The 14,437-nt window shown below is 40.5% G+C and overlaps 1 protein-coding gene and 1 long non-coding RNA gene across 4 annotated transcripts in view; one reads left to right on the top strand and one right to left on the bottom strand.

Annotated features, from left to right (window-relative positions):
- The window catches only part of LOC133557339 (alpha-N-acetylgalactosaminide alpha-2,6-sialyltransferase 1-like), a 55,073-nt gene extending 50,615 nt beyond the window's left edge, over window positions 1–4,458 (bottom strand). The window contains exon 1 of one of the 3 annotated variants that reach the window (XM_061907734.1): window positions 4,242–4,458. In XM_061907734.1, coding sequence (XP_061763718.1) covers window positions 4,242–4,420 — 179 coding nt within the window. In that variant the 5' untranslated portion in view covers window positions 4,421–4,458. The remainder of the gene's footprint in view (window positions 1–4,241) is intronic. The other 2 variants (XM_061907735.1, XM_061907733.1) reach the window with 2 other exon arrangements.
- The window catches only part of LOC133557340 (uncharacterized), a 252,154-nt gene that overhangs the window by 19,038 nt on the left and 218,679 nt on the right, over window positions 1–14,437 (top strand). The window lies entirely within an intron of this gene.

Below are 14,437 nucleotides of genomic sequence, written 5' to 3'. Positions count from 1 at the left end.
CTTTCAGCATTAATGGTGCCTTCACAGATGTGTAAGTTACCTATGCCTTGGGCACTAATACACCCCCATACCATCACACATGCTGGCTTTGCGCTGAGAACAATCCGAATGGTTCTTTTCCACTTTGATCCGGAGGACACAGCGTGCACAGTTTCCCCCAAAAAACTGAAATGCGGACTCGTCAGACCACAGAACACCTTTCCACTTTGCATCAGTCTATCTTAGATGAGCTTCGGCCCAGCAAAGCCGGCGGCGTTTCTGGGTGTTGTTGATAAATGGCTTTCGCTTTGCATAGTAGAGCTTTAACTTGCACTTACAGATGTAGCGACCAACTGTATTTAGTGACAGTGGTTTTCTGAAGTGTTCCTGAGCCCATGTGGTGATATCCTTTAGAGATTGATGTCGGTTTTTGATACAGTGTCGTCTGAAGGATGGAAGGTCACGGTCATTCAATGTTGGTTTCCGGCCATGCTGCTTACGTGGAGTGATTTCTCTAGATTCTCTGAACCTTTTGATGATATTATGGACCTTAGATGTTGAAATCCCTAAATTTCTTGCAATTGCACTTTGAGAAACGTCGTTCTTAAACTGTTTGACTATTTGCTCACACAGTTGTGGACAAAGGGGTGTACCTCGCCCCATCCTTTCTTGTGAAAGACTGAGCATTTTTTGGGAAGCTGTTTTTATACCCAATCATGGCACCCACGTTAGCCTGCACACCTGTGTGATGTTCCAAATAAGTGTTTGATGAGCATTCCTCAACTTTATCAGCATTTATCGCCACTTTTCACAACTTCTTTGGCACGTGTTGCTGGCATCAAATTCTAAAGTTAATGATTATTTGCAAAAAAAAAAAAAAAAAAAAGTTTGAACATCAAATATGTTGTCTTTGTAGCATATTCAACTGAATATGGGTTGAAAATGAGTTGCAAATCATTGTATTCCGTTTATATTTACATCTAACACAATTTCCCAACTCATTTTGTAATTAGTTACTATGGTAATTTATGTCACGGCAGCCCAGGCGAGGCACCAACCAGTGTGGGTGGGGAGCGTTTCCACAGAGTGTTTCCAGAGTGGCCAGCCTGAAATGTGGTGATGTGTTACATCACCTTTTCTTTTAACAACACTCAATAAAGGTTTGGGAACTGAGGAAACTAATTGTTGAAGCTTTGAAAGTGGAATTCTTTCTCATTCTTGTTTTATGTAGAGCTTCAGTCGTTCAACAGTCCGGGGTCTCCGCTGTCGCATGTTACGCTTCATAATGCGCCACACATTTTCAATGATAGACAGGTCTGGACTGCAGGTGGGCCAGGAAAGTACCCGCACTCTATTACTACGAAACCACGCTGTTGTAACACGTGGCTTGGCATTTTCTTGCTGAAATAAGCATGATAACTTTGCTTGGATGACAACATATGTTGCTCCAAAACCTGTATGTACCTTTCAGCATTAATGGTGCCTTCACAGATGTGTAAGTAACCCATGCCTTGGGCACTAATACACCCCCATACCATCACAGATGCTGGCTTTTCAACTTTGCGCCTATAACAATCCGGATGGTTATTTTCCTCTTTGTTCCTGAGGACACCAAGTCTACAGTTTCCAAATATAATTTGAAATTTGGATTCGTCAGACCACAGAACACTTTTCCACTTTGCATCAGTCCATCTTAGATAAGCTCGGGCCCAGAGAAGCCAGCGGCGTTCCTTGGTGTTGTTGGCGCAGTGGTAGAGTGGCCGTGCACAACCAAAGGGTCACTGGTTCAAATCCCACCTAGTACCAACCTCGTCACCTCCTTTGTGTCCTGAGCAAGACACTTCACCCTTGCGCCTGATGGGTGCTGGTTGGCGCCTTGCATGGCAGCTCCCTCCATCAGTGTGTGAATGTGTGTGTGAATGGGTAAATGTGGAAGTAGTGTCAAAGCGCTTTGAGTACCTTGAAGGTAGAAAAGCGCTATACAAGTACAACTCTATAACCCTATAAATGGGTTTTGCTTTGCATAGTAGAGTTTTAACTTGCACTTACAGATGTAGCGACCAACTGTAGTTATTGACGGTGGTTTTATGAAGTGTTCCTGAGCCCACGTGGTGATATCCTTTACACACTGTCGGTTTTTGATGCAGTACCGCCTGAGGGATCAAAGGTCCGTAATATCATCCCTTACTTGCAGTGATTTCTCCAGATTCTCTGAACCTTTTGATAATTTTACGGACCGTAGATGGTAAAATCCCTAAATTCCTAGCAATAGCTCTTTGAGAAATGTTGTTCTAAAACTGTTCGACAATTTGCTAACAAATTGGTGACCCTCGCCCCATCCTTGTCCATTTCATGGAAGCTACTTTTATACCCAATCATGGCACCCACCTGTTCCCAATTAGCCTGCACACCTGTGGGATGTTCCAAATAAGTGTTTGATGAGTATTTCTCAACTTTATCAGTATTTATTGCCACCTTTCCCAACTTCTTTGTCACGTGTTGCTGGCATCAAATTCTAAAGTTAATGACTATTTGCAAAAAAAATTTTTTATCAGTTTGAACATCAAATATGTTGTCTTTGTAGCATATTCAACTGAATATGGGTTGAAAATGAGTTGCGAATCATTGTATTCCGTTTATATTTACATCTAACACAATTTTGAAATGAGTTACTATGGTAATTTATGTCACGGCAGCCCAGGCGAGGCACCAACCAGTGTGGGTGGGGAGCGTTTCCACTGAGTGTTTCCAGAGTGGCCAGCCTGAAATGTGGCTGTCAGGGACAGACACGGAAGGACATTTTTACAAGAAAGTTCTAAAGCTTAGTGATGTATCAGAGCCATTAGATTGAAAGTGTTTTTGGGTGGTTTAGCTCGGTTGGTAGAGTGGCGTGCCAGCAACTTGAGGGTTGCAGGTTCAATTCCCGCCTCTGCCAACCTAATCACTGCCGTTGTGTCCTTGGGCAAGACACTTTACCCACCTGCTCCCAGTGCCACCCACACTGGTTTGAATGTAACTTAGATATTGGGTTTCACTATGTAAAGCGCTTTGAGTCACTAGAGAAAAAGCGCTATATAAAATATAATTCACTTCACTAATTCACTTTTTTTTGTACCCTTCATGTTCAAATTTGGCTCTGTTTGATGCATTTTTGTTGCGTTTTGCTTGATAGTAAAATATGTCAATCTGGAAGGGGTGTGACGCTGTCAATATTCGGTGTTTTATCGTTCATAGTTAATATTGAAAATCCCACATTCTTTATTTTCATGTATATTCTGGGTGTCTCATTCAGTAAAAACAAATTTTAAAATACGTCAGTAGAAGCATTTAAGTCTCACCTTAAAACTCATTTGTATACTCTAGCCTTTAAATAGACTCCCTTTTTAGACCAGTTGATCTGCCGTTTCTTTTCCTTTTCTTCTATGTCCCACTCTCCTTTGTGGAGGGAGTCCGGTCCGATCCGGTGGCCATGTACTGCTCGCCTGTGTATCGGCTGGGGACATCTCTGCGCTGCTGATCCGCCTCCGCTTGGGATGGTTTCCTGCTGGCTCCGCTGTGAACGGGACTCTCGCTGCTGTGTTGGATCCGCTTTGGACTGGACTCTCGCGACTGTGTTGGATCCGCTTTGGACTGGACTCTCGCGACTGTGTTGGATCCATTATGGATTGAACTTTCACAGTATAGACCCGCTCGACATCCATTGCTTTCCTCCTCTCCAAGGTTCTCATAGTCATTATTGTCACCGACGTCCCACTGGGTCATTATTGTCACCGACGTCCCACTGGGTGTGAGTTTTCCTTGCCCTTATGTGGGCCTACCGAGGATGTGGTAGTGGTTTGTGCAGCCCTTTGAGACACTAGTGATTTAGGGCTATATAAGTAAACATTGATTGATTGATTGATTGATAAAATGTCATTCCGTTTTTTAGGGCGGTCCGTCATACCGTTTTTAGCATTCAATCAGACATTATTGTGAGGTTTTGTACTAATGTTCCCAAAAATATGACCCAAGCACACTGTGTGTGTGTGTCTGTGCACATATGTGTACATATATACTTTGGACACCCCTGGTTTATATAAGAATAATGATAACCGTGATATGGAATGTTCCTATTATTTCATCCCTATGTAATCTTCTGATTTTATGACAGAATAGTAAAAACAAGCTGCGGATTGCAAAAAAAAAAAAAGGACGCACACTGGACACACCTTACCAACAGTATTTAGCCCTAATTGGAGCAAAAAAAAAAAAAGGATCCTTACCTGATGTCAAAGGAAAATTCTGACTGATGCACGACAAAAACCACGACGGCGAGCATGAGGACAAGCAGCAAATTCCAAATCCTGCACTTGGGGAAGGCCATGGCTGAAAAACGAGGGTTCACCTTGCACCTGGCGGAGTGGACAGGATGTGACACCTGGTGAAACCTGTCACAAGGCATTGCCTGGATGCACGCTCACACACCCACGCCATTATCATTCCTGCAGAAATAAATTACAGTGGAACACTTTTTTGGCATCATACATGAGAGCATGACGTATATACCGGTATTGTAGTCAGCTGGAGGCGTGTCTTAATGAAATTAAACAATGGATGTCCGCTAACTTTTTGCAACTTAATGCCCAAAAAAACGGAAATGCTGATTATCGGTCCTGCTAGACACTGAACTCTATTTAATAATACAACTCTAACATTTGACAACCAAACAATTAAACAAGGCGACACGGTAAAAAATCTGGGTATTATCTTTGACCCAACTCTCTCCTTTGAGGCACACATTAAAAGCGTTACTAAAACGGCCTTCTTTCATCTCCGTAATATCGCTAAAATTCGCTCCATTCTGTCCACTAAAGACGCTGAGATCATTATCCATGCGTTTGTTACGTCTCGCCTCGATTACTGTAACGTATTATTTTCGGGTCTCCCCATGTCTAGCATTAAAAGATTACAGTTGGTACAAAATGCGGCTGATAGACTTTTGACAAGAACAAGAAAGTTTGATCACATTACGCCTGTACTGGCTCACCAGCACTGGCTTCCTGTGCACTTAAGATGTGACTTTAAGGTTTTACTACTTACGTATAAAATACTACACGGTCTAGCTCCATCCTATCTTGCCGATTGTATTGCACCATATGTCCCGGCAAGGAATCTGCGTTCAAAGGACTCCGGCTTGTTAGTGATTCCCAAAGCCCAAAAAAAGTCTGCGGGCTATAGAGCGTTTTCCGTTCGGGCTCCAGTACTCTGGAATGCCCTCCCGGTAACAGTTCGAGATGCCACCTCAGTAGAAGCATTTAAGTCTCACCTTAAAACTCATTTGTATACTCTAGCCTTTAAATAGACTCCCTTTTTAGACCAGTTGATCTGCCGTTTCTTTTCTTTTTCTTCTATGTCCCACTCTCCCTTGTGGAGGGTGTCCGGTCCGATCCGGTGGCCATGTACTGCTTGCCTGTGTATCGGCTGGGGACATCTCTGCGATGCTGATCCGCCTCCGCTTGGGATGGTTTCCTGCTGGCTCCGCTGTGAACGGGACTCTCGCTGCTGTGTTGGATCCGCTTTGGACTGGACTCTCGCGACTGTGTTGGATCCATTGTGGATTGAACTTTCACAGTATCATGTTAGACCCGCTCGACATCCATTGCTTTCCTCCTCTCTAAGGTTCTCATAGTCATCATTGTCACCGATGTCCCACTGGGTGTGAGTTTTCCTTGCCCTTATGTGGGCCTACCGAGGATGTCGTGATGGTTTGTGCAGCCCTTTGAGACACTAGTGATTTAGGGCTATATAAGTAAACATTGATTGATTGATTGATTGATAGAATACAACACAACAATAACTACAGCTGCAAGCAGCGATGGACGGGACCGTTTTGGCTGCAGCCCCCCGACCCCTGAATCGATTGTTACACAGAGAAAAAGTTGTATACACATGTCTTATACATCAGACTTGTACAGCAGACTGATCCAAAACTGCTTTTAAACAATACATACACTGTAGTCAGAGATAGGGATGATATTCGAAACCGGTTTTCCCGGTTGTTCGATAAGAAAAGAACCGAGTCCCCTTTTTGATAACCGGTACCCGTTATCGAGACCACTATAGTAAAGAAAAAGAGTTGGTTCTTTATTCAAATCCGTCCTGACCAGAAATGCTGCGTGAGACATCGCGAGAAACGACGTCACGAGGCGCAGATAGCGAAAGCAGGAAAACAACGGACGGGAAAAAGCGCTCCAAGGTGTAATAAAGTTCAAAACAAAATACATAATCCAATGAATAACTTTACTGAGAGATTTGACACTTTTACGACCAACTGGAAACATAGCAACCAGGCTAGCAACGCACCTCCTTTACGGCAGCTGTCGCAACATTCTTAAAGCAACTGCAGCACATACATATATATCAATCAATCAATGTTTACTTATATAGCCCTAAATCACTAGTGTCTCAAAGGGCTGCACAAACCACCACGACATCCTCGGTAGGCCCACATAAGGGCAAGGAAAACTCACACCCAGTGGGACGTCGGTGACAATAATGACTATGAGAACCTTGGAGAGGAGGAAAGCAATGGATGTCGAGCGGGTCAAACATGATACTGTGAAAGTTCAAGCCATAATGGATCCAACACAGTCGCGAGAGTCCAGTCCAAAGCGGATCCAACACGGCAGCGAGAGTCCCGTTCACAGCGGAGCCAGCAGGAAACCATCCCAAGCGGAGGCGGATCACCAGCGCAGAGATGTCCCCGGCCGATACACAGGCAAGCAGTACATGGCCACCGGATCGGACCGGACCCCCTCCACAAGGGAGAGTGGGACATAGGAGAAAAAGAAAAGAAACGGCAGATCAACTGGTCTAAAAAGGGAGTTTATTTAAAGGCTTGAGTATACAAATGAGTTTTAAGGTGAGACTTAAATGCTTCTAATGAGGTGGCATCTCGAACTGTTACCGGGAGGGCATTCCAGAGTACTGGAGCCCGAACGGAAAACGCTCTATAGCCCGCAGACTTTTTTTGGGCTCTAGGGATCACTAATAAGCCGGAGTCTTTTGAACGCAGATTTCTTGCCGGGACATATGGTACAATACAATCGGCAAGATAGGCTGGAGCTAGACCGTGTAGTATTTTATACGTAAGTAGTAAAACCTTAAAGTCACATCTTAAGTGCACAGGAAGCCAGTGCAGGTGAGCCAGTACAGGCGTAATGTGATCAAACTTTGTTGTTCTTGTCAAAAGTCTAGCAGCCGCATTTTGTACCAACTGTAATCTTTTAATGCTAGACATGGGGAGACCCGAAAATAATACGTTACAGTAATCGAGACGAGACGTAACAGACGCATGGATAATGATCTCAGCGTCTTTAGTGGACAGAATGGAGCGAATTTTAGCGATATTACGGAGATGAAAGAAGGCCGTTTTAGTAACGCTTTTAATGTGTGACTCAAAGGAGAGAGTTGGGTCGAAGATAATACCCAGATTTTTTACAGAGTCACCTTGTTTTATTATTTGGTTGTCAAATGTTAAAGTTGTATTATTAAATAGAGGTCGGTGTCTAGCAGGACCGATAATCAGCATTTCCGTTTTTTGGGCATTAAGTTGCAAAAAATTAGCGGACATCCATTGTTTAATTTCATTAAGACACGCCTCCAGCTGACTACAGTCCGGCGTGTTGGTCAGCTTTAGGGGCATGTAGAGTTGGGTGTCATCAGCATAACAGTGAAAGCTAATATCGTATTTGCGTATGACGTCACCCAGCGGCAGCATGTAGATGCTGAAGAGTACAGGGCCAAGGACCGAACCCTGGGGAACTCCACACGTTACCTTAACATAGTCCAAGGTCACATTGTTATGGGAGACGCACTGCATCCTATCAGTAAGATAAGAGTTAAACCAAGACAGTGCTGAGTCTGACATACCAATTCGTGTTTTGATACGCTCTAAAAAATATTATGATCGACGGTTCTTATTTAAACGGGGATAGCAGGTCCATTCTACGTGTCATACTTGATAATTTCGCGATATTGCCATATTTTTGCTGAGAGGATTTAGTAGAGAACATCGACGATCAAGTTCGCAACTTTTGGTCGCTAATAAAAAAGCCTTGCCAGTACCGGAAGTAGCAGACGATGTGTGCGTGACGTCACGGGTTGTGGAGCTCCTCACATCTGAACATTGTTTACAATCATGGCCACCAGCAGCGAGAGCGATTCGGACCAAGAAAGCGACGATTTCCCCGTTAATTTGAGCGATGATGAAAGATTTGTGGATGAGGAAAGTGATAGTGAAGGACTAGAAAAAGAAGAAAAAAAAGACGATGTTATCAGACACATTTACTAGGATAAATCTGGAAAATCCCTTATCTGCTTATTGTGTTACTAGTGTTTTAGTGAGATTATATGGTCGTACCTGAAAATCGGAGGGGTGTGGTGACCACCAGTGTCTCAGAGGGAAACCACATTTCTCGACAAGGCAAGGCAGCCGGGCTGAGATTACCCCCCCTCCCCCCCCCCCCCTCCTCCACGGTGTATGCATCCAACGGTGGGAGGAGGCAAGAGAGTCCGCAGCTGCAGGAAGAACGACGCAAACTCTCCGCTCATGTCTAGGGTAAGAGCCGACTTATTACCACCATTTTCTCACCGAAACCTTAAACAAGAAGAGAACCTTTGTGGATAGTAGAAAAGTCCTTTCAGATGAATAAAAAAGGCTAAGCCTATTAAAAAAAAAAACATGTAAAACTGAAAAAGAAATAAAAATCATGCTGGAATAAAATCGTGTGAGCATAGTAAAGCTCTAAAGAAAACAAAAAATATTACAAATATTGTTGTATATTTCCCATCTTGTCATCCAGTGCGGCTGGATCAAAATAGACGTCGGAGAAGTTTTACTGAACAAAAAGTTTATTACACGCAAGCATCATTATACAGGACTGCAGTACCTGGAGGAGGTCAAGTTAAAAAAAACAACAAAAAAACATCAGTTTTTTACATTCCTCCTTTCTGTCTCTGGGTGTGTGCTAAGTCAGGGCAGCACAACCTGACCATGTAAGGAGATGTTCATGTGGAAGAGACTGGAAAACAATCTGTGTAGGTTGGCGTGAGGACAGACATGGAGTCTCTCCTCCAGGATAGCGCTATCACTTTTGCATTCCGGAGTCTGAATTTATAGCCTCTTCTCGGGAGAGAGTTAATCCAGTCCACATAAAATATTTTCAACAAAGTTTCCTTAATTTATTATGAGCTCAACCATTATTTACTTAAACCTGGTGGTTCGCTTTCTCCAACTTGAATATAAACATTCACCATATCTACAACATTAAATGAGTTAATTAATTCACGTCAGTGATTTAAAACATTTGTACCCACGTACAACACTTAAGACCTTCAGTATATCAGCGTGTGGAATTAAAGTATGGAATGGATGAAGCAAAGAAATCAAACAATGTACTAATTCGATCCACTTAAAAAAACTCTTTAAACTTAGTGTTTACAAAGTACAAGGAAGATTTATTTCATCCATCCATTCATTTTCTAGATAATTTTATTTATCTCATCATATGAAATATAACTTACTTAACTATTTTTTTTTTATTTTAATGATATTACTTATTGAGTATATTGTGAATAAATTGAGAACAGGAAGTGAACAAAACATGGAGTCTCTCCTCCAGGATAGGGCTATCACTTCTGCCTTCCGAAGACTGAATTAATTGCCTCTTCTCGGGAGAGAGTTAATCCAGTCCACATAAAATATTTTCAACGAAGTTTCCTTAATTTATTATGGGCTCAACCATTATTTATTTAAACCTGGTGGTTCCTTTTCTCCAAATTGATTATAAACATTCACCATACCTACAACATAATATGAGTTAATTCACATCAGTGATTTAAAACATTTGTACCCACGTACAACACTTAAGACCTTCAGTATATCAGTATGTGGAATACAATTATGGAATGGATGAAGCAAATAAATCAAACAATTTACTAATTCGATCCACTTCAAGAAACTCTTTAAACTTAGTGCTTACAAAGTACAAGGAAGATTTATTTCATCCATCCATTCGTTTTCTAGATAATCTTATTTATCTCATCATATGAAATATAACTTACTTAACTGTTTTTTTTTAATTTTAATGATATTACTTATGGAGTATATTGTGAATACATCGAGAACAGGAAGTGAACAAAACATGGAGTCTCTCCTCCAGGATAGCGCTATCACTTCTGCCTTCCGAAGACTGAATTAATTGCCTCTTCTCGGGAGAGTGTTAATCCAGTCCACATAAAATATTTTCAACGAAGTTTCCTTAATTTATTATGGGCTCAACCATTATTTATTTAAACCTGGTGGTTCGCTTTCTCCAAATTGAATATAAACATTCACCATATCTACAACATAATATGAGTTAATTCAGTGATTTAAAACATTTGTACCCACGTACAACACTTAAGACCTTCAGTATATCAGTAGGTGGTATTAAATTATGGAATGGATGAAGCAAAGAAATCAAACAATGTACTAATTCGATCCACTTTAGGAAACTCTTTAAACTTAGTGTTTACAAAGTACAAGGAAGATTTATTTCATCCATCCATTCATTTTCTAAATAATCTTATTTATCTCATCATATGAAATATAACTTACTTAACTATTTTTTTTTAAATTTTAATGATATTACTTATGGAGTATATTGTGAATAAATTGAGAACAGGAAGTGAACAAAACATGGAGTCTCTCCTCCAGGATAGGGCTATCACTTCTGCCTTCCGAAGACTGAATTAATTGCCTCTTCTCGGGAGAGAGTTAATCCGGTCCACTTAAAATATTTCCAACAAATGCTCCTTAAATTATTATGAGCTCAACCATTATTTACTTAAACCTGGTGGTTCGCTTTCTCCAAATTGAATATAAACATTCACCACATCTACAACATTATATGAGTTAATTAATTCACGTCAGTGATTTAAAACATTTGTACCCACGTACAACACTTAAGACCTTCAGTATATCAGTATGTGGAATTAGATTATGGAATGGATGAAGCAAAGAAATCAAACAATGTACTAATTTGATCCACTTCAAGAAACTCTTTAAACTTAAGTGTGTACAAAGTAAAAGGAAGATTTATTTCATCCATCCATTCATTTTCTAGATAATCTTATTTATCTCATCATATGAAATATAACGTACTTAACTGTTTTTTTTCAATTTTAATGATATTACTTATGGAGTATATTGTGAATACATCGAGAACAGGAAGTGAACAAAACATGGAGTCTCTCCTCCAGGATAGGGCTATCACTTCTGCCTTCCGAAGACTGAATTGATTGCCTCTTCTCGGGAGAGAGTTAATCCGGTCCACTTAAAATATTTCTAACAAAGGCTCCTTAAATTATTATGGGCTCAACCATTATTTACTTAAACCTGGTGGCTCGCTTTCTCCAAATTGAATATAAACATTCGCCATATCTACACCATTATATGAGTTAATTAATTCACGTCAGTGATTTAAAACATTTGTACGCACGTACAACACTTAAGACCTTCAGTATATCAGTATGTGGAATTAAATTATGGAATGGATGAAGCAAAGAAATCAAACAATGTACTAAATTGATCCACTTCAAAAAACTCTTTAAACTTAAGTGTTTACAAAGTAAAAGGAAGATTTATTTCATCCATCCATTCATTTTCTAGATAATCTTATTTATCTCGTTATATGAAATATAACTTACTTAACTATTTTTTTTTTAATTTTAATGATATTACTTATGGAGTATATTGTGAATAAATTGAGAACAGGAAGTGAACAAAACATGGAGTCTCTCCTCCAGGATAGGGCTATCACTTCTGCCTTCCGAAGACTGAATTAATTGCCTCTTCTCGGGAGAGAGTTAATCCGGTCCACTTAAAATATTTCCAACAAATGCTCCTTAAATTATTATGGGCTCAACCATTATTTACTTAAACCTGGTGGTTCGCTTTCTCCAACTTGAATATAAACATTCACCATATCTACAACATTATATGAGTTAATTAATTCACGTCAGTGATTTAAAACATTTGTACGCTCGTACAACACTTAAGACCTTCAGTATATCAGTAGGTGGAATTAAATTATGGAATGGATGAAGCAAAGAAATCAAACAATGTACTAATTTGATCCACTTCAAGAAACTCTTTAAACTGAAGTGTTTACAAAGTAAAAAGAAGATTTATTTCATCCATCCATTCGTTTTCTAGATAATCTTATTTATCGCACCATCCATCCATTTCCATTTTCTACCGTTTATCCCTTGCAGAGCTTATCTCACCACAGAAAATATAACTTACCAAACAAATTTTATTTTTCATTTTAATGCTATTACTTATGGAGTATATTGTGAATACATCGAGAACAGGAAGTGAACAAAACATAGAGTCTCTCCTCCAGGATAGCGCTACCACTTCTGCATTCCGAAGTCTGAACGTATTGCCAATTTATCGGTTCACTTTCTCCAAATTGAAAATAAAAATTCATCATATGTAGAACATAAAATGAGTTCATTAATTCACTTCAGGATTAACTTCATTCACCAAGGAATCCGATTGAACACCAGTTGCGCTTTTACTCTTCTCACCTGTAGTAGCAGGGTGTTTCATACTCGGGTTGCATGCCCTGTGTAGTGGAACTGCTCTAATGCAATTTCCACTGGCAACTGTAGGAATTTGTGCAACAGGTGAGGTATTTTGTTTTACCATATCAATGTTTCACCCTGCATTCACCCGAATCAGACCGATAACATGAGCATTGAGTGAACAAAGGATGTGTTAAAAGATGTACTTGATTGCTGGAAAAACAGGTTGTGTGAGCCACATAAAAAGCATCTGATGCTAGATTTTGTCTAATCGCTGAATTTTTTGGCCTCCTTCATAACTGGCATCCTGGTGTGTGTACTCTCACAAATATTAAAAAATACACATTTTTATCCAATTCAAGTAAGTGAGTGAGTACATTTTATTTATAAAGCGCTGTGCAGGACATAGGTGAAGTAAAACAACAAAACAACTAAAACAACATTAAAAAAAGAATACAAAGTGGATTAAAAATGATAGTAAAAAGGTGCATTAATGACAAAACCCCAAATAAAAAGAGAATACAATGATTTGCAAATCCTTTTCAACTTATATTCAATTGCAAAGATAAGATATTTAACGTTCAAACTAATAACCTTTGTTATTTTTTTGCAAATATTAGCTCATTGGGAATTTAATGGCTTCAAAAAAGCTGGCACACGTGGCAAAAAAGACTGAGAAAGTTCAGGACTGCTCATCAAACACTTATTTGGAACATCCGACAAGTGAGCGGGCTGATTGGCAACAGGTGGGTGCCGTGATTGGGTATAAAAGCAGCTTCCACGAAATACTCAGTCATTCACAAACAAGGGCGGGGGCGAGGGTCTCCGCTTTGTCAACAAAAGCGTGAGCAAATTGTCCAACAGTTTAAGAACAACATTTCTCAACCAGCTATTGCAAGGAATGTAGGGATTTCACCATCTACGGTCCGTAATATCATCAAAAGGTTCAGAGAATCTGGAGAACTCACTGCACGTAAGCGATGATATTAGGGACCTTCGATCCCTCAGGTGACACTGCTTCAAAAAGCAAAATCAGTGCGTAAAGGATATCACCACATGGGCTCAGGAACACTTCAGAAAACCACTGTCAGTAACGAAAGTTGGTCGCTACATTTGTAAGTGCAAGTTACAACTCTACTATGCAAAGCCAAAGCCATTTATCAACAACACCCGGAAACGCCGTCGGCTTCTCTGGGCCCGAGCTCATCAAAGATGGACTGATGCAAAGTGGAAAAGTTTTCTGTGGTCTGACGAGTCCACATTTCAAATTGTTTTTGGAAACTGAGGACGAAATAAGGGGAAAAGATCCATCCGGATTGTTCTAGGCGCAAAATTGAAAAACCAGCATCTGTGGTGGTATCGGGGTGTATTAGCGCCCATGGCGTGAGTAACTCACACATCTGTGAAGGCACCATTAATGCTGAAAGGTACATGCTGGCTTTGGAGCAACATATGTTGCCATCCAAGCGACGTTATCATGGACGCCCCTGCTTATTTCAGCAGGACGATGCCAAGCCATGTGTTACAACAGTGTGGCTTCATAGTAAAAGAAAGAGTGTGGGTACTAGACTGGCCTGCCTGTAGTCCAGACCTGGACTGTGTGGTGCATTATGAAGCCTAAAGTACCACAACGGAGACTGTTGAACAATTTAAGCCGTATATAAAGCAAGAATAGGAAAGAATTCCACCTGAAAAGCTTCAAAAATGTGTCTCCTCAGTTCCCAAATGTTTACTGAGTGTTGTTAAAAGGAAAGGCCATGTAACACAGTGGTAAAAATGTCCCTGAGACAACCTTTTTGCAAAGTGTTGCTGCCATTAAATTCCAAGTTAATGATTATTAACTCAG

This window comes from Nerophis ophidion, linkage group LG08 (genome assembly GCF_033978795.1).
Source record: "Nerophis ophidion isolate RoL-2023_Sa linkage group LG08, RoL_Noph_v1.0, whole genome shotgun sequence".
Taxonomy (NCBI): Eukaryota; Metazoa; Chordata; class Actinopteri; order Syngnathiformes; family Syngnathidae; genus Nerophis; species Nerophis ophidion.
This window is presented reverse-complemented; position numbering and strand designations above follow the sequence as displayed.